Genomic DNA, 22,993 nt, shown 5'->3' with positions numbered 1-22,993 from the left:
TAGGGAGATACACACATACACATACACACACATGCACTCATACACAGACCATACACACACACATACACTCTCGTGCACATACACACAAAAACACAGAGCACCACAGAGCTGAAAACAGGTACATCTGCAGATATTCAAGAGCTAAGTTAAACAAACAAATACATCTAACACTCACGGACGTATTAGCCACGAGGCAAACAAGGCATTTGCCTTGGGCGGCATTTTCCAGTGGGCGGAAAAAAAAAGCCGCCCCCAAATGCCCAGGGCAAATGTCCTGTTAGCCTTGCGGCTAACTGCCAATCCGAGCGGGCTGCTGGTCGGGCGGGCAGCGCTGGCGAGGGAGCACTTTCCTCTGAGCTGTCTGCTCAGCTCCCTTGCGCGCTGCAGAGTGATGCTGGGAGCCGGAAGATGACATCAGACAGCTCAGGGGAAAGTGCTCCCTCGCCAGCGCCGCCGGCACGCCCACCCAACCGCCCAACCAGCAGCCACTGGACCCCAGGGAAAAGGAGAACCCCCACCCCCAGCATTCCCAAAGGTAAGGAGGTGTGTGTGTGTGTATGTTAGTGTGTCTGTTAGTGTGAGTGTGTGTGTCTGTGTGTGTGTCTGTTAGTGTGTGTGTGTGTGTCTGTCTGTGAGTGTGTGTCTGTGTGTGAGTGTGTGTGTCTGTTAGTGAGAGTGTGTTGTCTGTTAGTGTGTGTGTCAGTGAGTGAGTGTGTCTGAGTGTGTCAGTGAGTGAGTGTGTGACAGTGAGTGAGTGTGTGTCTGTTAGTGAGTGTGTGTGTGTGTGTCTGTTAGTGAGTGTGTGTCTGTTAGCTAGTGTATGCGTATCTGTCAGTGAATGTGTGTGTGTATTTAGAAGGCGGGGGGAGTGGAGAGTAGGGTGGCGGAGAGGGGGTAGGGTGGCGGGGGGGACGCCTGAATTTTGTCCTGCCTAGGGCAGCACAAAACCAGGATACACCACTGCCAACACTTTAAACAAATAAATAGTGTGGTGGAAAAACACTTATCTTAATAGATAGTGATAGCAGTCTTCTCCAGGATTGTCCCAGACTATATTCCTTTCTATATGGTACAAAAGCAGCAAATGTATTCTGTCTCATTTGGAGATCAACAGCCATTCAAGGGCTGAGACCTAGGGGGATGTATAACTTTACTTACCTGTCTCTCTATGTCTATTGCCCATTAGCATCAGTTGGAGAGTTTGCTCGTAGATTTGTGGACTAGACCTCTGCTATAAGTAGTATTGGGATATATTTCTAACAAAATTAATATGGAAGGGTGCCAATTGTGTTACATATTAGGGTATGTACTATGGCTAGACTGAACCTCTAACACTTATGTATACACGTCATTGGCAGTGAATAGGTTAATGCATTTTTGTTTGCTTTTAATATGGTGGAAGGATAAGGTAGCTTATGTCATAGGTTTGCCTATTGGTCTAAATACGAATTTGTATGATTGCAGGATGTCGTGCAGACTTAGCCCTTAGGCCTGACAAAACAGCAGCATATATTATTGTTAACATATATTAGGCACCAACATATCCCGCAGTGCATTACAATTATAGAGAGGGGTGTTAAAAATTCCCTACTCAAATGAGCTTACAATCTATGAGGACTTGAGGTAGGCAGATAAATATATCATTAGGTGACGTGGTCTCACTGGAATTCAAACCAGTGGGTCCTAGTGCCAAGACAGAGACCTGGCCACTACTCTAACCATTTCCAAACCATCAAGCATGAAAAGCAGTCAAATGAGAGCGCTCTGAACTTTTTGGGTTCTGAGTAGTTTCTGCATGAAAGAATAACCAAAGTTAAAGTTTGACAGTTGCCAACAATCTATAAAGATGAGATGTAGAAAATATGCTGGCAATGAGACTATAGAATTTTACACTCCTGTTTCCTAGTGTCTTCAATAAAACATCGTAATACGCGTGAGACCACGCACCGAGAAGAAAACATTTGATTGGCCAAGGAGCCTTTAAAAATGATAAAACAAAAAAAATGCATATCCTCATATATAAGGAATAAAGAAACATCTGTTTGAATCAGAAGAGATGAATTATCATCTGCTGTGTTCATGTTTCTTAGTCTTTTCTCAGTTTACAACCGGTGGGGTTGTATGTAGTGATTTACACGGCCAAGCTGGAGAATTGACATATCGAGATAGAAGAAATGTGTATGAGGGCATAAAATATCTCTACAGCCATCATAAAATATTAATTCTCATGTCTCATCCGTGAGACCACTCAATAACGGAATAGCTGACTCAGCCTGGCAGAGACAATGATCATTTGACAGGTGTAAAAACAATTTGACTTAGAGCGGTGACTCACGGAGAGAGCTGCAGAATTACATATTTGGCATTTTTCCCACTCAAGCTTTTCATATCAACCTCGAAGTTGAAAGAAAGCAGTAAAAAGTTCGAATGACCCCGAGGAGCCAGGATTGATTTGTTGCAGCCTTGTCACACTATGTATGCGTTGGCATCCTGACAAATGTTTATGATGTTAAAAACTATCAAAGACCATAAAAATCCATCAAGGCCTTCGTCTGAGCGTACTACTACAGACACACTTGTCCATACATCTCTTTGCCCTATGCCAAGTTCAGTATGAGTCTGGGAATGATGTCATGTTGCCTTCACCCTTCTGACAAGGTTACAAGGTACCGGTAAGTTGAATTTTAGTTTTGTTTCCACTAAGGCAGGGTCGTCCAACTCCCTAGATTGTATTAGACTACAATAATAATAATAATAATCCCCAAGTTTTGTGAATATAATACAGGGCAATGGAATCTAGGGTGTTGTAGTTGAGCAATTTATAGTACTATAACCACTACAGTGCATGGTGTCAGTGTCCTTGCACCCCAACTTTCAATTATTAGTTGTCAAGCCGTTTTGGAAAAGTTTGACTTCTTACCTGAAGTCGCAGCCCCCAGCTTCCACCACTTCCATCAGATAGCCAGAAGCTCTCTGTCTGTGCTAGGCTATGTGTTATCTGATTGGCTGAGAGCAATCAGCACAATCTAGTGGTTATGGTGCTTGGAATGCCCTTTTAAGAATCTTGCACTAAAGCATTTATTCACTAAAGAATAAAATATGGCCAGATAATCTTCTAGAAAATAATCTAATCTTAGAAAAGATAGGTCTAAATAGAAGATATGAAAGCAAATCTAAAAATTTCTCAAGTCAGTTGCCAAATATCTCCCACTGCCATTTTAAAAAATAAATAAGGAAACAAAAATAAGACCCAATGTATGTTTTAAGTAGTGTAAATTATGTGGATGCACGTTTCGCAACATCATATAGTGTCCGATTAACCCGCTGAGTAAATATACCAACCAAGTAATGAAGTAAGATAAAATGGCAGTCAGGTGCTTACTTCTAGATGCATCATTAAGCAAACCCAAAGTAATTAAAAGACATAGGGAGTATAATTAGGCACTGCATGGTACAACGCCTAACTGCACTGGTCTTATCTCCCTCTCACAGTCTTAACAGATATGTTGTTTTTTTAAAGGTGCAGTAAAGGTTTATTTTTGCTTTGAACAAATAGGGAGTTCAACCCCTTGGTGTTGATTAAGAGATATCTCAGTGATATCAATGTTTTTCCTAGTGCTACATTAAAAATCATGCTACAAACTGATTTAAATTATTTTTATCTTTTCCTATTTACTTTTGCACTACGTATAACTTGGACAACATCTGCTCTCTCTTCCCAATGCCTGGTATTAAAGTCTTAGTATTTGAACAGTTTTCATTTGTGCAAACCAGATGTGAATAAGTCCACACGAGAGCGTGAAATCTCGTAGAATTTTTTAAACTGAAGTAAAAGCTTTTTATGTGAATATGATGACGATGAATATGATAATGTTGACTAATTTAAAGCATATCTGTCACTTTCTGGGGTTTGTGCACATTTTGCAAAGACTCGAAGCTGACATATCCGCTTAGGGTCCAGTGGCCACAGGGTGCAGTGGAAGGTTGACATTCTTACCTGAAGCTGACTCTCATAGTCACCGCCATGTTTAGGTCCTGGAGCTTCACCTGCAATTAGCTGTATCAGTGCTGTACTCTTGCACACATATGAGAGCACAACTCTGAGACCTAAGCAGGATCCTGTGAGATCACAGTGATAAGGGAATCTTTTAAGCAAACAAAGAAGTTTGAATGACTATCTGTTCCTGTCCAAATTAGAGATGTTTAAATTGCGTATACGCAGAAGTAAATTCACACTGACACAAGGTTCAGGTTAAATGAAAGAACTTCAGGAAATTTATTAGCATCTGAACCAAGCAGGCTTGCAAGTCCTTTTTAAAGGTAGAATTACATCATTGTAAAATCAAGATAAAAAGTGAGGAAACATTGTCAATTGGCTAAGAGAAGAAGTGGTTAGTTAAATGCCCTCCCTGTTGGGTGTTACGTCTTACATCATAACTGACGTCATAAAGTTCTCCTCCAGATTTCAGCGCCATCTTGCTAGCACGAGGAGTTCTCTCGATGGGAGGGGGCATTTTGGCAGCTATCCACAAAGAGTAGCTGGTACCTTTAGTCTTTCAAGGTTAGTATCCTCAGTATTCTCAAGGCCTCTTTGGCAATTATACACTCTATCAATACTATCTGTTACAGTGTGTTCTTTGAATCAGAAGATTCTAGCATTTTCTGCTGACATGCTGTTTCTACGAACAAAGGAATCTTGTAAAGTTTAAACTACGAGGCATGAGAGCTGAATATGAGAATATAGTATTAAAAGGGGCCCAGTAAGGATTATATAGTTTATAAGGGTCCTAATAATGGATATAAGTTATAAGGGGTTAATAATTCTACAACAACAGGAGCTTCCATAGCAGGGCCGCCACCAGAAATTTTGGGGCCCCTGACAAAGCACAAGGTCTGGGCCCCCCCGCCCCATCCCCCCGGCCCGCCCCATCCCCCCAGGCCCGCCCACGAGTCCGCCCACAGGACTCTTACCTAGTCCGCAGACAATGATGCAGGACTGAATGTGGTGTGTATAGTGGAAGTGAATTAGAATGTGTGTAATGGATGTAGTGTTTGTATGTATTAGATACTGTTTGTGCAGTGAATGCAGAGTGTGTGTTTGTGTAGCGGATGCAGTGTGTGTAGTGGATGTAGTGTGTTTGTGTAGTGGATGTAGTTTTTGTGTGTACTAGATGCAATGTGTTTAGTGGATGTAGTGTGTGTTTTAGACGCAGTGTCTCTGTATAGTGAATGCAGAATGTTTAAATGTGTGATGGATGTAGTGCGTGTACTGTGAATACAGGATGTTTGTGTAGTGGATGCTGTGTGTATAGTTAATGCAGTGTGTGTGTGTGTTAGTGTAGTGAATGCAGTGTGTGTGTTAGTGTAGTGAATGCAGTGTGTATGTTAGTGTTGAGGATGCAGTGTGTGTGTTAGTGTAGTGGATGCAGTGTGTATGTTAGTGTAGTGGATGCAGTGTGTGTGTTAGTGCAGTGGATGCAGTGTGTGTGTTAGTGCAATGGATGCAGTGTGTGTGTTATTTCAGTGGATGCAGTGTGTGTGTGTTAGTGTAGTGGATGCAGTGTGTGTTAGTGCAGTGGATGCAGTGTGTGTGTTAGTGTAGTGGATGCAGTGTGTGCGTTAGTGTAGTGGATGCAGTGTGTGTGTTAGTGTAGTGGATGCAGTGTGTGTGTTAGTGCAGTGGATGCAGTGTGTGTGTTAGTGCAGTGGATGCAGTGTGTGTGTGTTAGTGTAGTGGATGCAGTGTGTGTGTTAGTGTAGTGGATGCAGTGTGTGTGTTAGTGTAGTGGATGCAGTGTGTGTGTTAGTGCAGTGGATGCAGTGTGTGTGTGTGTGTGTGTGTGTGTGTGTGTGTTAGTGCAGTGGATGCAGTGTGTGTGTTAGTGTAGTGGATGCAGTGTGTGTTAGTGCAGTGGATGCAGTGTGGGTGTTAGTGTAGTGGATGTAGTGTGTGTGTTAGTGTAGTGGATGCAGTGTGTGTGTTAGTGCAGTGGATGCAGTGTGTGTGTTAGTGTAGTGGATGCAGTGTGTGTGTTAGTGTAGTGGATGCAGTGTGTGTGTTAGTGTAGTGGATGCAGTGTGTGTGTTAGTGCAGTGGATGCAGTGTGTGTGTTAGTGTAGTGGATGCAGTGTGTGTGTTAGTGCAGTGGATGCAGTGTGTGTGTTAGTTTAGTGGATGCAGTGTGTGTTAGTGTAGTGGATGCAGTGTGTGTTAGTGTAGTGGGTGCAGTGTGTGTGTTAGTGCAGTGGATGCAGTGTGTGTGTTAGTGTAGTGGATGCAGTGTGTGTGTGTTAGTGTAGTGGATGCAGTGTGTGTTAGTTAGTGTAGTGGATGCAGTGTGTGTGTTAGTGTAGTGGATGCAGTGTGTGTGTTAGTGTAGTGGATGCAGTGTGTGTGTTAGTGCAGTGGATGCAGTGTGTGTGTTAGTGTAGTGGATGCAGTGTGTGTGTTAGTGTAGTGGATGCAGTGTGTGTGTTAGTGTAGTGGATGCAGTGTGTGTGTCAGTGTAGTGGATGCAGTGTGTGTGTCAGTGTAGTGGATGCAGTGTGTGTGTTAGTGTAGTGGATGCAGTGTGTGTGTTAGTGCAGTGGATGCAGTGTGTGTGTTAGTGTAGTGGATGCAGTGTGTGTGTGTTAGTGTAGTGGATGCAGTGTGTGTTAGTTAGTGTAGTGGATGCAGTGTGTGTTAGTTAGTGTGTTTAGTAGTGCATGTATGAATGTAATGAAAGTTATTCCCCCCTCCCTGTTTCTTACCTGGTTCAGGGAGGGGGAAGATCCTTTGATCCCTGGTGGTCCGATGGCATTCTGGGGGCCCCCGGCTCCCTGTATTTGCAGAGGGGGCCCAGCGGACTGCAGGAGCACTTTCCAGCATTTGCCTGTCTCTAACTCCCATGGCAACGCTCTACCGACCGCACATCTTGCGGGAGTTAGAGACAGGCAAATGCTGGAAAGTGCTCCTGCAGTCCGCTGGGCCCCCTCTGCAAATACAGGGAGCCGGGGGGGCCCGCGGCTGCACATATATATAGTGATGATCGCTATATATATGTGCAGAGTGTAATTGTGGGGCCCTGGACTGCCAAAGCAGTCCGGGCCCCCCAGGACCGCCGGGCCCGTGACAACCGTCACGGTTGTCACCCCCTGATGGCGGCACTGTTCCATAGATCTTATCTCAAAGTGAGCTAGATGATGCCTGATTCCCAAAGCTGGGGATGGCTCCTGGGATTTAACAAAAGTTAAAATAGATGTCTCCTCAGGCTTGCACATAAGACAAAGTAGTTCCTATTTTCTCTTATTGTATTAGTTTACTAAACTCTGAATTGTAGCGATTTGAAATCCAAATGGCAAAAATAGTGCAGCTGAGTTGGAGAATATATCCAGGTATTTCAAGTGTAACGTTTGTCAATCAGATTTGAATTTGCTACAATTTGGAATTATGCTACTTACATTGATCAGCCACAATATTAAAACCACTGACAGGTTAATTGAATAACATTAATGATATTGTTACAATGGCACCTGTCATAGGGTGGTGTATATTAGGCAGCAAGTGAACAGTCAGTTCTTGAAATTCATGTGTTGGAAGCAGGGGGTCTAGTGGGGCTGCTGTGAGAGCTGTGCGTGCGGCTGTGTTAGACTCAAAGGCGGCAAGGGAGCTGCGATCTCCCTGCTCCCTCGCACCTAGCGGGCCTTCTACCGATGCTGTCATATTCCTGCTCCCGCGGCATCAGCAAATGAGGGAGCAAAGCAGGGAGATCACAGCTCCCTCTCCGCCTTTGATTCTAACACAGCCGCACGCCGGCCGGCCACCTTATGGATCCCTTCATGACAGGGGGAAACACCAGAGACGCCCAAGTGGGCGTTGAGGGCATAATTTCTTGCTGCCCTCTGGTTAGTGTCGTCTAAGGCAAATGCCTACTTTGCCTTGGGCTAAATACAGCACTGGGTATGCAGTGGTAGTACCTAACAAAAGTGGTTCAAGTAAGGACAACAGGTAAACTGGCGTCAGGATCAGGGGAGCTCAAGGCTCACTGATGAACATCGGAGGCCCCTTTGAAGCCCCTTCAATGAGGATGAGCCTGTCAGAACTGAACCATGAAGCAATGGAAGAAGGTTCCCTGGTCTGATGAATCAAGTTTTCTTTTAGATCAGGTGGATGGCTGGGTGCGTGTTTGTCGTTTACCTGGAGAAGAGATGACACCAGTATGCACTGTGAGAAGCAGGCAGGCTGGCGGAAGCGATGTTATACTATAGGCAATGTTCTGCTGGGAAACCTTTAGTCTTTAGGATTGTCAGTGGGGAAACTAGGTCCCTATCCCTTTAGTATTAATATTTGGGCCCGCACCCATGGGAGGGGGACGATGGGGGACATTAGGTCCCTTCCCTTTATTATTAACTTGAGGGTCCCCACCCAACGACCATGGGTGGGGTCCAGGGGAATCACTAGTTTCTCCCCCTATATTATTAATATTAGGGCCTCCACTCGTCACCAATGGGTCCTCCCCTTTTAATATTAAGGTAGCCCCTATCTGATGCCCGGTTGCTAATTCTAAATGTTTAGCAGATGTAGGACTTTATTTAAATGTTTGTTTTTTTTACTCTTTCGTATGACAAATGGTTAGAAAGTACTGTATGTAAAATACTGATGCCTGTGCTCAGCTATTCACAAGCTTGATCGTTATTAATCCATACATATATACTGTGACATTGTAGTTGAAAGCCAACTAGATCCTTCAGTGTGGACCCTACGAATATTATATATCAAACACCAATATATTTTGTTCAATAATTCATGGCTGTTCCAGACAACACCTAGTTCACCGAATAACCCTGCTTACGTACTAAATACATTCTGAGATAGACAAACATGAGTCAAACGCTTTGTAAAATGTCACATATTTTCTGAATATTGCTGCTCTGCTTTTAATCAGGACTTGTATTTTGGTGATTTAGAACATATTTGAGAGCAAATATCTACAAGATCTCATAATCACAAACATTTGCAGGTAGTTTAGATATTGTTTCACACGGAACCCTCTTAAACATAGTCCTATATATCAGACACCAGGAAAGGGAAGCAAATATAGCATATATACCTTTTTTCGTTGGTTGACCAATGTCATAAAAAAAAATAAAAAAAATGTGTTTGTAATGCCTATTTGCTCCACATGATGGCACCTTGAGATTGTTAATTGCATTTACATTTAAAGTACCACGCAAACAGTGTGGATACACTAGGATACAGACAAATCGTATTCATTCAGAGACAAGCAACTACCTGCAGTAGATTAGTAACTGTAGCAGCAGTGCCGTCCTAAGATTCCTGTACTGGGAAGTTTCTAATGAAGATGTTACATAGCACAAATCACTAAGCTAATTTTAACCCGGAAAATGGGTCATCAAGCAGGTTCAAAACACATAATTTGGCTCAGGAAAGGTTCAGAACCACTGGTTAAGCTCATTGTAATGTTTATGTATTAACCATTCAACTGGAGATGAATATATTCACTTCTCTGGATTTTATTTTCTATCTTCAAGGAATTGTCCTTTGTTCAGTGGAAGTATAAAAATTTAATATGTTTTTTCCTTGCTTGGAATAGATTCACAGACCAAATCCAGTTTATATTTTTGGTGTGAATTTTTAGAAGAGCGGTTCATGGGGATTTTCATTTTATTCAAATTTGGAAAATAATGCAAAATAATAATGTAAAAATAATACAAAAATAACCATCCAATACACTTTGGATGGACAGACAGCTAGACAGATAGATAGATTCAAAACAAGGTTTTTTTTGTTGTTTTTTTTGCCACATCTGCACACAGTAATCTAGCAATAGCCATAATACAAAATCTAATTGCTATTTATTATCAGAAAAGGTTGGCAGCATTTGAATATTGATTTATTAATTCATTTATTTATTGGATTTTTTTTCTTTTATCGCGGCAATCAGGTATACGATACAGAAAAAAGAAGTAGGGGTTATAATGCATAAGTACATCCCAAGAACATCACATGCGTGTCTGCAAAACCCCTAAGTTTAACAGCCTCTTTTTATTTTATTAATAGTGAAAATAATAAAAAAACAGGAGGGAGTTAATTAACTAGCTAAACCATCATTCTGGAATATAAAAGATCCCCATACGCTAAACTTGCCAGACATCTAGGATACTTTGATGGAATGCAAAGCTGTGTCGGCTTATATGCTGATAACCATGTCAGTATGTCTAAGATCGTCAAGACTTATCGGTAGGTAAGTTAAACAGTGGAATAGGGCCACCAGTCTTGCTAACCATGTAATGGGTAGGAGGTAGTACAGGTTCAGTCTTTTGGAGCAACAGCAAAAAACAAATGTGAGGAAGGCTGAACTTGATGGACCCAAGTCTCTTTTCAGCTATGTAACTATGTCAGTTAACCACTTGAAACATACTATGGGGGCAGTATTGGTTTATTTTTTAATTAAAACTTGATTCAAAATTTTGACAGTTTACTTTCTTTTTTTCTTTAGTTTTTTTTTTTAATTCTGCTGGAGGGCTGTTTTGCATTCTCAGTCAAATATCTTTGCTATTTTTTGTTGCGTATTCAAATATGAAGAAAATGATCATGTTAATTAAAGCCTTGCACTACCTGTGGCTGCATAAAAGCTGGTTGTCGAAACAAAATCGCACAATTTATTTCTGAGAGAAAATGATCTTCATAACTTGTTGAAGATCTTTCCTTTGTGAATTATTTTCTGCCTCCATACCAGTGAAAATAAACTCTGCTGGATCTTCCAGGACTGTTTTACAATAAATAGAAAGAGCCACATCACTATAGATGACCTTTTCATTGGAGTTTTCAACCATCAAAGTGGACCCGGTAGTGTTTCAACCGTTGGTGGGCTTTGATGAGAGCTTTGATAGGTCAAGGTTTGACAAGGAACCTGTGGCTCTGTCAGCTGTCCACTTTCAGCCTATCCCAGCCACCCATAACTGGTATAAATTGACAGGGCTTAGAAAGAATATAGTCTCTGCCATAATTCCAGTGGATAATTGACTGTGAGCAGCCAAGGACCAACATTCCGTGTTAAACCATTAAAAATACAGGGTCGGCATCCAGGGATTCCGGGCACTACAACCACTTTATAGGGATGAAATGATTGTCGTGACTCGCAGGGCTGGGCAAATTGTAGATATCTAGATGTTGTAGAACTGGGCTGCCCTGATGCCCCAAGACTAGAATGTCCTTTAAACGTTGTGTTACAATTTGTTTTGACATTCTTTACCATGTTAATGAATTGCTTTCACTTAACAACTTTGTTAGTTACAGCTCATTTTGTGTTTGGCCCCACAGACAGCAGGCTTTCAGGAAATTCTCACCGAAACTGAAATTTTGGCTTTGATTGTGGGATGTCTTTGTCATGACCTTGATCACAGAGGAACCAACAACGCCTTCCAGGCCAAGTAAGTGTCTGCATTATCAACAATAACGTTTTGGGGGTTATGTTTTATTATTATTGTTATTTTTGAATTTTTTGCTATTGTTACTGTGCAGAAAGCGTAAAATCTACACAGCAATACAAACAGGGATATTTATCAAAGTGTTTAGAAAAATGATGGTTAAATTCTATTATTATTTCATTGCATTTAATAAAGTGTTCTAAAAGTCATCTAAAAAGTTAATGGTTTTCTATAGTAAATTCTACAAGTTTTCACGGAAATCTTCATTTCGGAAGATTGACAACTTTAAAGTGGCATAAAAAAAAGAGAGTACTTTGCTGTCGGAAACATTGGTGGAAAAATTGATTAATCTGTTGCACCACTAACAAAAATGATGTCCATTTAAAAATGATAGTTAGGGCACAGAAGCCGCAACAAATGAAAAACCCAACAAATAGCAATTAGCTGACACTCGCACTCACTGAATGAGCAGCAAGATTGACATCCGGCTTCTGCAGCTCTGCGTAATCCAGATGTTATTAGCCAGCCAGCAATGGAGACCCAGCGTCCCGGTAAGAGTGCAAACCATTGCAAAGTGGTTTGTCCCATTACAGAGGAAAAGCTCCAGAGCACTCCTTCCACCATAACCACTGCAACCAGAAAATAAATCATGCCAAAAAAAATCACAGAAAATGATTTGCTAAAGTGTCACTGACACTGTTTACAAAGATACATAGTTTTACTCTAGAACCAAATGATACAGCGATGCAGTGCGCCCATTTCACACAAATATCCTCGATGTTATATACCTTGTAACGCATTCAGCCTTGTTTGAGGCAATGGACAAAAATATCTACGAACCGTTTGTTCATTTCTCAAACCCCTGAAATGCATGTCCCTATTGTAAGAAATGTATAACATTCTTCCGTAGTTTGCCTTTCCACTTAGTGATTATAGATGGTGGGTAGAAAGTACTTTCTTGGCTAGATGAAAATTTTCTGTGGATAGTAGATTAGAAAAGTTAACTGTGATGGACGAAAACATACAGAAATTAAAAAATGTTTGTCTCTCTCTCTCTATAACAAGTGGGCTATCCTCTAAGTGTTGATTGTTGGGAAGACAAAGTGAATTCAAAGTGAATTAAACATTTTTAGGCCAAAATAGATTAATTCAAAAACTTCTGCAAGTTAGGTTGGTGTTCAATTAAGCTGTTTTTGGTGAAAATGTGAAATTTACTTTGTACGTTCTGAATTCGCAGTATTTTACACTTTAGTGTATAGCAATTTGATAATTTTGTCTCTGCATGGTATTTTATACATCTGCAGTTGGAGCTGGATTAAATTTTATGCAGTTCTTTCAGGCTCCTTTGGGGAGGGGGCTTCAATCTTGCTCACAGAAGTTAGAACTGGAAACTGCATTACAGAGTACGGAGTGCTCCTGTGCTAGAAATCGACCACTTGAGTCAGAACCACTAGAGGGCACAAGTAGCCATCTTTCAAATGTTCCATGGAATTTTCAGTTAGGTTCCTTGCCTATTCAGCAATTCCAGGTTTAGTGAATAAATCCCAGTATGTTTTTGTTTATATATAAAGGTTTCTATTATCTTTGAAAATATCTTAAACAATCTATTTAGCAATTGTTGTAGCAGGGCTATTGTAATTAACTTATCCAGGTCTCTGGTAATCTGGCCTGTAGACACAAGAAAGGTTAGTTGGGCAATTATAAGAATATCATAAACGATTACAAAATGACGTAAAATTTAGTTTTTAATATAAAATCGCTATTAACAAAAGTAAAGGATATAGTTTGCCCAAATCTGGCTTTGATATGAAAATTCTCACACATTCTCATCACAGACGGAATTATTCACTAAAGTTTAAATTTAAGATCAATATTGCCAAACTATAAAAATTCTCTACGTAATCTATACTTTCAGTTCGGCTCATCTTACCTTAAATTTAAAACTCACTTTGAATTCTCACTTAAGTAAATAATACTAATTGCCATGAATTCAAAGTGAATTTCAAAAAGTAGCCAAAATGAAAACATACCAGACAAGGCTATTTTGGCATTAAATTTGAAATTGGAATTCCTGATAACACACATGTTATCAAATAACCCTGATGTCTCTACGCAGGGCAACTTAACCCAATTATTAAGGAGAAAAACCCACAGTAATAATTACTGAAGACCTTTAGACCTCTCTGCCTTAAGTGTAAAAGACACTGAATTAAATTGATAAATAGACCGTAAGCTCGTTTGAGCAGGGTCCTCTTCAACCTATCGTTCCTGTAAGTTTTCTTGTAATTGCCCTATTTATAGTTACATCCCCCCTCTCATAATATTGTAAAGCGCTACAGAATATGTTGGCGCCATATAAATGGCAATAAAAATAATAATAATAGAGTTTTTCTTGACATGAACTTCTCAGTTTCTTTTTTTCACTTAAAATAAGTCCATGGAGGGAGACGGTTCAATATATATGATAATGCATTACAATAATATCTAAAATACAAGGCAAAATAGACACACAAAGTTACTTTACATTTCTTTACAAGCACTGTTTACAGGGTGTGGTTGCAGCCAGTGGTGTATCCTGGTTTTGTGCTGCCCTAGGCAGGACAAAACTCAGGCGCCCCCCCTCCCCCCGCGCCACCCCCACCCAACCTTTACCTCCGCCCCGCATTCTAAATACACACACTCGCTAACAGAAACACACACACACTAACAGACACACTCACACTCACTAACAGACAAACACACTCACTCACTAGCAGACACAAACTAACATACACACACACTAACAGACACAAACACTAACAGACACACACACTGACACACACACACTAACAGACACACACACACACTAACAGACACAAACACTGACACACACAAACAGACACAGACACACACTAACAGACACACACACTAACAGACACACACTCACCCACCCACATTAACACATTTTTTTAAAATTTATTTTTAACACATTTTAATTTTTTTTAACACATTTTTTTTAATTTATTTTTAACACATTTAAAAAAAAAAATTTTAACACATTTTTTTTAAATTTATTTTTAACACTTTTTTTTTACATTTATTTTTAACACATTTTTTTTTTTATTTTATTTAACACCCCCCCCCCAGCCTCCTTACCTTTGGGAATGCTGGGGAGGGGGGGTGTCTCTTCCTCCCTGGTGGTCCAGTGGCTGCTGGGCGATCGGGCGGCCGGCCGGCGAGGGAGCACTTCCCCTGAGCTGTCTGCTCAGCTCCCTCGCGCGCCTCAGAGTGAGGCTGGGAGCCGGAATATGACGTCATATTCCGGCTCCGCCTCCCAGCTTCACTCTGCGGCTGGCGAGGGAGCTGAGCAGACAGCTCAGGGGAAGTGCTCCCCCGCCGGCCGCCCGATCGCCCAGCAGCCCGCCGGCATGTCTGTTAGCCGCAAGGCTAACAAGACATTTGCCTTGGGCATTTGGGGGCGGCTTTTTTTTGCCGCCCCCTGGAAAATGCCGCCCAAGGCAAATGCCTTGTTTGCCTCGCGGCTAATACGCCTCTGGTTGCAGCTACACTAGTCCACTATCTAACCAAAAAAAGAGGATCTTATCCTATAAACCTCCGTCCAGCGGGGATTTATGGAATATATATTTTACCCTCCAATAGCAGTTTAATTTATCACACATGATGATGAATGGGACTCCTCTATAAATTGGTAGCAGCTTCAAATGCTGAACGGTGCATGCTGAATTCCAAGTCTCATCATCTTGGAACATTATTGGGCTTACCTTAGATTGCAGTGACATAGTCTAAGGAAGCTGAAGCCGTTTTTTGGCTCTTACCATGACCCTTTAAGAATTTGTAAAACATCTACCATTCACAGCTGATAAACGGTATACAAATGATTTCAAAAAAGGAAGGAGCATTCATCGCAGTTATTTTCCAACAAAAACTAAATCTAGTTATCTACTTCAGTGTCATTTAGTATTCAAATTAATTACAACAGGAAACAATTTCAAAATATAACAATCAATTCACTAAAAGGTGCGTTGCTGTGAGTTCAAAGTGAGTTTTTAATTTTCGGTCAAAATAGCGAAATTGGGGGGAAAACTCAGAAAAAGTCAGGGATGTTTTCAGTTCAGCTTTTTAAGCCTAAAATGTTTAATTTGCTTTAAATTCCGATAGTTTACACTTTAGTGAAAAATCTTTAAAATCTTGCTTGGACAAAAGACGGCGTCCATGATAGCTGACCTCGAAAACAGCCATGCTTTCACACAGGTGTAATAGTCACACATGTAAAAAAGCAGGGTTATCTTTAAAACCTCTCAAGGTCATACCCTACTGGCTCGCTCGAGCTGTTGTATTGTAAGTGTATTTCAACCCCAAATGTTTGTGTGTTCTTGTGCTCCAGACTGACTTCTTCAAATGGTGCCTCTCATTAAATAGTACCCTTTGCAAAAACTTTTTAGGGAGGGAAATATATTGGAGTCAGTGTATGTAAGCAAACCGATTTTGCCAAACACATTACAAAGTAACATTTTCTCTCACCTTTCTAGTGGTGAACCTGGACCATTTTGTATATTTTTCCATGCTTAGCATTTTTTTTTTCAGTTTTCTTTCCCGTATTGCAGATGCTTTGGTGATTAAATATCAGGACGATGCAGCTTTGCAGGTCGCATTCCCGGGAGCATTGCTCTTTTCATTTCCAGCATAATCTCTTACGCTCATTTTCTGGGAGATGAAAGCCCATCTTGTCACCATAGGCTGGGATCCAGAAGTGGAATAGCAGGATACATAAATCTCTTGTGACAGTCCAATCCTGTTCTCCTCCCATTCACAACAATTCTCAATTTCATAATTGCGATCTATAGTTCTTCTGGTGGTAGACATTAACCATTGGTGTTATCCCTCTTTAGGTTTTCTGTCCTCTGACTTATGGTAGAAGGCTGCTCTGTAATAAGAGGTTAAATATGGTATAATCCTACACACTTTCATTACTCACTGTTCCGGCACACAGAAGGTTAATGGCAAACCTTACCAAAATATGACAAACGATGCTCTATTACACGCTCCTACAAAGGGGTCTAACCATTCCCTCTGCACTTAACCTTTTTTTCTACGCTGCAATTGTCTTTATAATTCACTATGTCCTCAGACACAAATGCATTGCACAATACATTTTACGAAATTGTAAAGAAAAATATTAACGTATCCAAAAGGAAGGCTTTCTTTAAGTTTAGAATTTATCTAAAACCCAACTCTGCAGACGACACATTTTATTATTATTCAGAACAAACTGATAGTCCATACAATATATACGCAATGGAGTATGTATGTTTTTTTTTTTAATAAATATTAATAACACGTAAATAGAACTAGGGTCAAGTAAGTATTTTAATACCATCCTAATTTGTCTTTCGTAAATGCACTGGATGTGCTCCAGTGAGATTGATGGTAGGTAAATGAAATAATTACCTTCTTTAACAATAACACGTTACCACCTAAACAAAACAATATATTACTAATAATCAGCTTTAACATAGCCCTAGGATGGGTTAATGTTTTGTGGTTCTGCAGGTTATATCCTGCTGTTCATTTTCACTATTAAGGTTTTCCCTAGTTCAACGAAGGGAGAACCCATGCTAATTCATACCATTAGAGGTCTCGGTGAACACAAGTATGAGAGTCTTGTTACAGGTAGTAGAAGTAGAACACAGAGCAGTATTGAATAGCACATGTGAGTTCTATCGTCTTCTTAAGAGGCATGAATTAGAATATGTTTAGCTAGATCTACCTTGGATACAGTCGAATGTCAAGCTACTAGACTTCAAGTATAGTCAGAGTCACGTCAGAGTCAGTGGTCTGAGGCAGGCCAAAGTCAGACTCCAGTCTAAGCAATAGCAAGGCAGATCTGTATCGAAAGCAATTCTCTAGATGACTAGCTATGTCGGACAAGTGTTGTGTGTTTCCAATCACAGGTCAGATACTGATACATATAAAGTGTATGGTGGGGGTTTCCTGGCAACATGGTAAAATAACATGTTAAGCCAATAGTGACCAGCTTTCATCTTCAAGGGACACTGTAGGCACCCAGAACACTTCAGCTAGTAAAGTGGTCTGGGTGCAGTATTCCTTTTGCACTTAGTGCTGCAATGCTAAACATTGCAGTTCCAGAGAACTAAGCACCAAGTCTGTCCACAATGGCTGTCTACTAGACAGCCACTAGAGGGCTTCCTGAATTGAAATGGACCTTTGGTCCAGTATCTGACAGATTGATTCAATGCTTTCCTATGGGGAGGTCTAATGTGCGTGCGGCACTTGCAGCGCATGCACATTAGCGCCCGCTCGTCACGGGATGTTAGAGGGGGTGGAGCATCACCCCGCTGCCAAGGGACATCGGCACTGGGATCAGGTAAGTAAATAAAGGGCTTTTAACCCTTTATTCACCTGGGCAGGGGGGGCGTGAGGGAGGCATGGGGAGCGATAGTGCCAGGAACACAGCTTTGTATTCCTGGCACTATAGTATCCCTTTAAAGCAGTAAGGTAATGTTATATGTTCTAATTATCTTGTGGTTTTTCAATGTGTCTGGCTTACTATCTAGCAAGGCAAATGATTAAGAACCTAAAGTGCTAAATAATTTACACAATCTTTCCTCTTTAAATTGCTGCCAAAATGTCAACAGTGTTTCACCCCCATCCCCCCCCCCCCTCCCAATATTTGCAATGTTGGCTATAGCCCTGGTTTTATGTAGAAGAACATATTCTTTACATTCTCTATTTGCATTTTGTTTTAGAATGGTGGCTCTTTGACAGGGGTCACTCTGACATGTTATCATTATACAGTCAACAGGGACAAATAACAAAAGAAGAGATAAATCACGCTCCGTGCAGTGACAAGACGTTAGAACAATGTCAGAGAAAGAATGACCACAACCACTGAGTAATCTTCTTGGCAGAGACTACCTGACACTTTCAGGGTTGTGGTTTTGCTCAGTGTATAAAAACATAGACACATTGTTGGAGGAACATGGAAAGTTTCATTGTGCTATAAATGTCCTGTAAGCAGATAGTGGATACTGATGTGCTGAAAGGGACATATTCACTAAAATGACTTGCTGTTTTCAGTCTTTAGTAGAAAGGTAAATGCCCAGATGCGTATTGTAGTTCTCGGGAATCTACCTTTTGGACAAGCATAGTCTATCTGACAGAAACCCACATCCCACTGCTTAGTGAAAATGCACAAATATTTAGGACAGATCAGAACTTCCTAAGTTGTTCTACCCCATTTATAACACCAGTTATACCAAAAAAGTACATTATTTTTTAGAGCAGAGATATAGAATGTTGCTGTCTTCTTAACTGCATTGTACTCAGTACAGAGTTATTCACCAAAGTGAGAATTAAAAGTGAATTCAAATGGAATTAATAATTTAAGGTCAAAATAGCTAAAGTGAAATGCTTCACTTTGGCTACTCTGGCCTTAAATTTGAAATTTAATTTGAAGTCACATTGAATTCTCACTTTAGTAAATAACTATGAGTAGTATGTGAATTGTGGCATCCATAATGAGGGATCCATGATGAGGGATCCATGTTGAGGGATCCATGATGAGGGATCCATGTTGAGGGATCCATGATGAGGGATCCATGATGAGGGATCTATGATGAGGGATCCATGATGAGGGATCCATTATGAGGGATCCATTATGAGATGGCACCATTAGTCAATCCTTCAAGGACTCCTTATCATTTGTTATTATTTTGAGACATGTTTTGTCTCACTTGAGGCCTTGATAGTGTGGTCAAGGCTACTGTTCATTGGCCACCTGTAATGTTGCTTAAACATTGAGAATAGCCTGGCAGACTCTGCAGAACTGGTGGACATCTAACCCATCATTCCAATGTCAACAATATATAATAAGAATGAAATGAAATTTAAAAAAAAAAATATGAAGAGATAATTCACACTTAAAATGAAAACTGTTATCACTTATTAATTTCAAATGCTAAAGTTGCAAACAGTATAAAAAAAATACCAATGTACAGGCACCATTAAGGCACCCCATAAACATACAGTCAAAGAGTTAAAATCTGTTCAAGTCAGCTAAAGGAAATGTGGTCAGTGGTACAATGAACAGTAACAGTATGGTATACAGATCTACTCTTTCGATTTCCAATGCATTTGTACAATTGTAAATATGCAAAATTGCTGTTCCTAGAATTCTCAGTCCCAATAAAAAAATCTTTTGATTCAATATTTACAATTTTGCAAATGTGATTTTGATTTCACAACACTGTATACTATATTGTAGTTTGGACTTGGACAGATTGTATCTGTTTGACTCCATCTTTTTTTTGGGGGGGTGCCTTAATGGCGCAGGTATATTGGCACTTTTTAATACAATATTTCATTTTTGAGTGCAGATTCACTCTCACTATTTGTTTTTGAGTTTTCCTTGGATGGTCCTTATAAACCCAAACTTACCTGAATCCTGGTAGGTTTTCAAAAAACTTTCTATGGGCTGTTCAGTATAGTGTAAAAATTATTATTATGAAATGAAAATCATATGTATGATAATGAAATAAAGAACTGCTGGCAAATACATTGTATTTATTATATCATCAGCAACTATATGAATATTGACAACAATCACATCAAAAATACATTGTTTTATTAGGTCTAGTCTTAGAGTTGTCTCTCCGTACGCACCGTCTCCTCCAGTATGTTGGCATAGAGTTCCAAGTCAAATCTTAAAGGGACACTATAGGCACACAGACCATTGCAGCTAACTGAAGTGGTCCGGGTACAGTGTCCCTATTGCACTTAGTCCTGCAATGTTAAAGATTGCAGTTCCAGAGAAAATATAATGTTTACATTACAGCACGATGTCTGCATTCAGTGCCTGTCTACCAGACAGCCACTGGAGGCTCTTTCTGCATCCAAACGGAACTTTGGTCCGGAATCTGATGCTGGATGAAGACTTTGCATGAGGACATCCAGCATCAGATTTTTCCCCACGGGAAAGCATTGACTCAAAGCTTTCCTATATGAAGCCTAATGCGCGCGTGGCAAATTAGCGCCCGCTCATCACGGGATGGAGGAGGAAGCAAAGCTGTGACCCAGCGCTCAGGGACATCGGCGCTGGCATCAGGTAAGTGAATAAAGGATTTTTAACTCTTTATTTACCATGGTGAGGGGCGCAAAGGAGGGGGGAGGCAGAGTGAGCTATAGTGCCAAAAATACAGCTTTGTATTCCTGGCACTTATAGTATGCCTTTAATAAAATAAAATATATATATATATATATATATATACGTTCAACGAGTTTTAGTCACTTGTGAGCAAATGTCCTCAGGGACAAAAATTCAATAATTTAACTGGATTTAGGTCTTTCCAGTGCATAGACACTATGCAATATAACCCTCTATCCACATACCGGGGGATGGAAAAGGAGTTAGGAGTTATTTGTAAGATCCCCACACCTGATTGTTATTGAGCTTCCAGCCCCCCCACACAAGGGCTAGAAAAAGAAGGGGTGGATATTCATTAAGCTTTGTGAGTCTCTATCCGAACGACCATTTACCATTTTTTGCGCAGGGCCATTGCCCATTTTGGTGGATCTCTATGCATTCCCCACTCTGTGTTATCTGTGGTTCCTTTGTGTTAACATGGGTCCTACAGGCAGTATACAGATATGTATTTAAACGACTCTGTGTTTAATTTTAATGCTGCACTTCTAAGTTATTCGTAATGTGCACGTGCTAAGGAACCATTTTTTTTTCCTTGCAATGTAATTACTTTTCCTTTGATGTTGGTTCTAATCAGCTTTATTTGCTGCTGCCTGACAAAACCATTGTTAGCATGGGAGTAATAGAAAATTAATGATCAGCAGTTGTGAAAAGTTTAAAGCAGATTTTATCGCCATAGGTTACATGTAACCCTTGGCTTTTCAACTGAATCTATGTGTACTCACACTTTTACCATATAGGCTTAATATCAGAATAGGTAATAAGGAATGGTGAGTGCGCTTACAATAAATAAAATACAGTGTTAATAACACTTAAAAAATCTGAAGGGCATATAACACATTTGATTAAAATGCAATAATACCAAAGTGCTATGGTGCTTTAAGAGATTTACAAAATATGTGAAGTGCCAAAGTGCATATATGTGCAGACAAGGGATATTCAATATAAATAAAAAAAAGGACTGATATACTTGCAGAGCTTCTGGAACAAAAAATACACGGCTAATGGTGGAGTGGTTGAAGTACCACCCCAAACTATCAGGCTCCAGGGAGGATCAGCCCCCAGTGATCGTGGGATCCACTCAGTGTAGGAAGAACGTGGGCCAGTCCGGATATGTGTAAACCAAGAATTTCTTTATTACCAATGCATAAAAATATAAAACACCAGTCTCCTGCGACCTGCTACCGATAGTCCGAGAAAGAGAGAGAAGGTCTATAATCAGAGTGTCCTCCTCGCAGCTCAATCCTCATGGATACACGGATACACGGTGTAGGTGCAAAAACTTCCGGATTGTTCAGATGCAATGCATTTCTCCCCACCCACGGGGCTTTTTCAAGCAACCAGAGACCTTCTCTCTCTTTCTCGGACTATCGGTAGCAGGTCGCAGGAGACTGGTGTTTTATATTTTTATGCATTGGTAATAAAGAAATTCTTGGTTTACACATATCCGGACTGGCCCACGTTCTTTCTACACTGAGTGGATCCCACGATCACTGGGGGCTGATCCTCCCTGGTGCCTGATAGTTTGGGGTGGTACTTCAACCACTCCACCATTAGCCGTGTATTTTTTGTTCCAGAAGCTCTGCAAGTATATCAGTCCGTTTTTTATTTATATTGAATATCCCTTGTCTGCACATATATGCACTTTGGCACTTCACATATTTTGTAAATCTCTTAAAGCACTATAGCACTTTGGTATTATTGCATTGTAATCAAATGTGTTATATGCCCTTCAGATTTTTTAAGTGTGCTAAACACTGTATTTTATTTATTGTAAGCGCACTCACCATTCCTTATTATCTATTTAGCACTTAGGAGATCTCACCAGGACTCCCAGTGAGTTGCAGCTATTTGTTTCTATTTATATTGTGTATGCTCGCTATACATATATATTTTCCTCCTTTTGCGCCATTTAACCTTCTGTCGATATATATTAATATCAGAATGCTATATACACTCAGCTGCATTCTGTGATTCCAACGTGTGCATTGTAAGAGCATGTCGCAGTAGTACACAAATGTTAAAGACTATAGACGTGCTAGCATCCAAACTATCATAATGCCTAAATCAAACTTTATTCTCCTCTACAGATGTATTTATTTACTTAGGAAGTGTGACTTTGTTAGTTTAAAAAAAAACTTGGGCAGCTTAAAGGAACACAGCTCCTTCTCCATTGTGCCCCTCCCTGTCGTCAAAATAAAGGGTTAAACACCTTATAACACTCACCTTATTCCAGCCCAGAGGTCCCTCAGCACTTGCTTCACCTCCTCTGACGTCAGCACTGGGGGGTAACCTAATGCACATGCACTACACAATAGTCCTTCCCCATAGGAAAGTATT

The 22,993-nt window shown here is 40.4% G+C and overlaps 1 protein-coding gene across 1 annotated transcript in view; it reads left to right on the top strand.

Moving 5' to 3' along the window:
* The window catches only part of PDE11A (phosphodiesterase 11A), a 443,044-nt gene that overhangs the window by 345,577 nt on the left and 74,474 nt on the right, over positions 1-22,993 (top strand). The window contains exon 13 of the mRNA XM_063429778.1: positions 11,327-11,436. Within this exon, the coding sequence (XP_063285848.1) occupies positions 11,327-11,436 (110 nt within the window). The remainder of the gene's footprint in view (positions 1-11,326; positions 11,437-22,993) is intronic.

This window comes from Pelobates fuscus, chromosome 8 (assembly GCF_036172605.1).
Source record: "Pelobates fuscus isolate aPelFus1 chromosome 8, aPelFus1.pri, whole genome shotgun sequence".
Lineage (NCBI taxonomy): Eukaryota > Metazoa > Chordata > Amphibia > Anura > Pelobatidae > Pelobates > Pelobates fuscus.
Note: the sequence above shows the minus strand (reverse complement) of the source record. Positions and strands in the feature narration are given on the sequence as shown.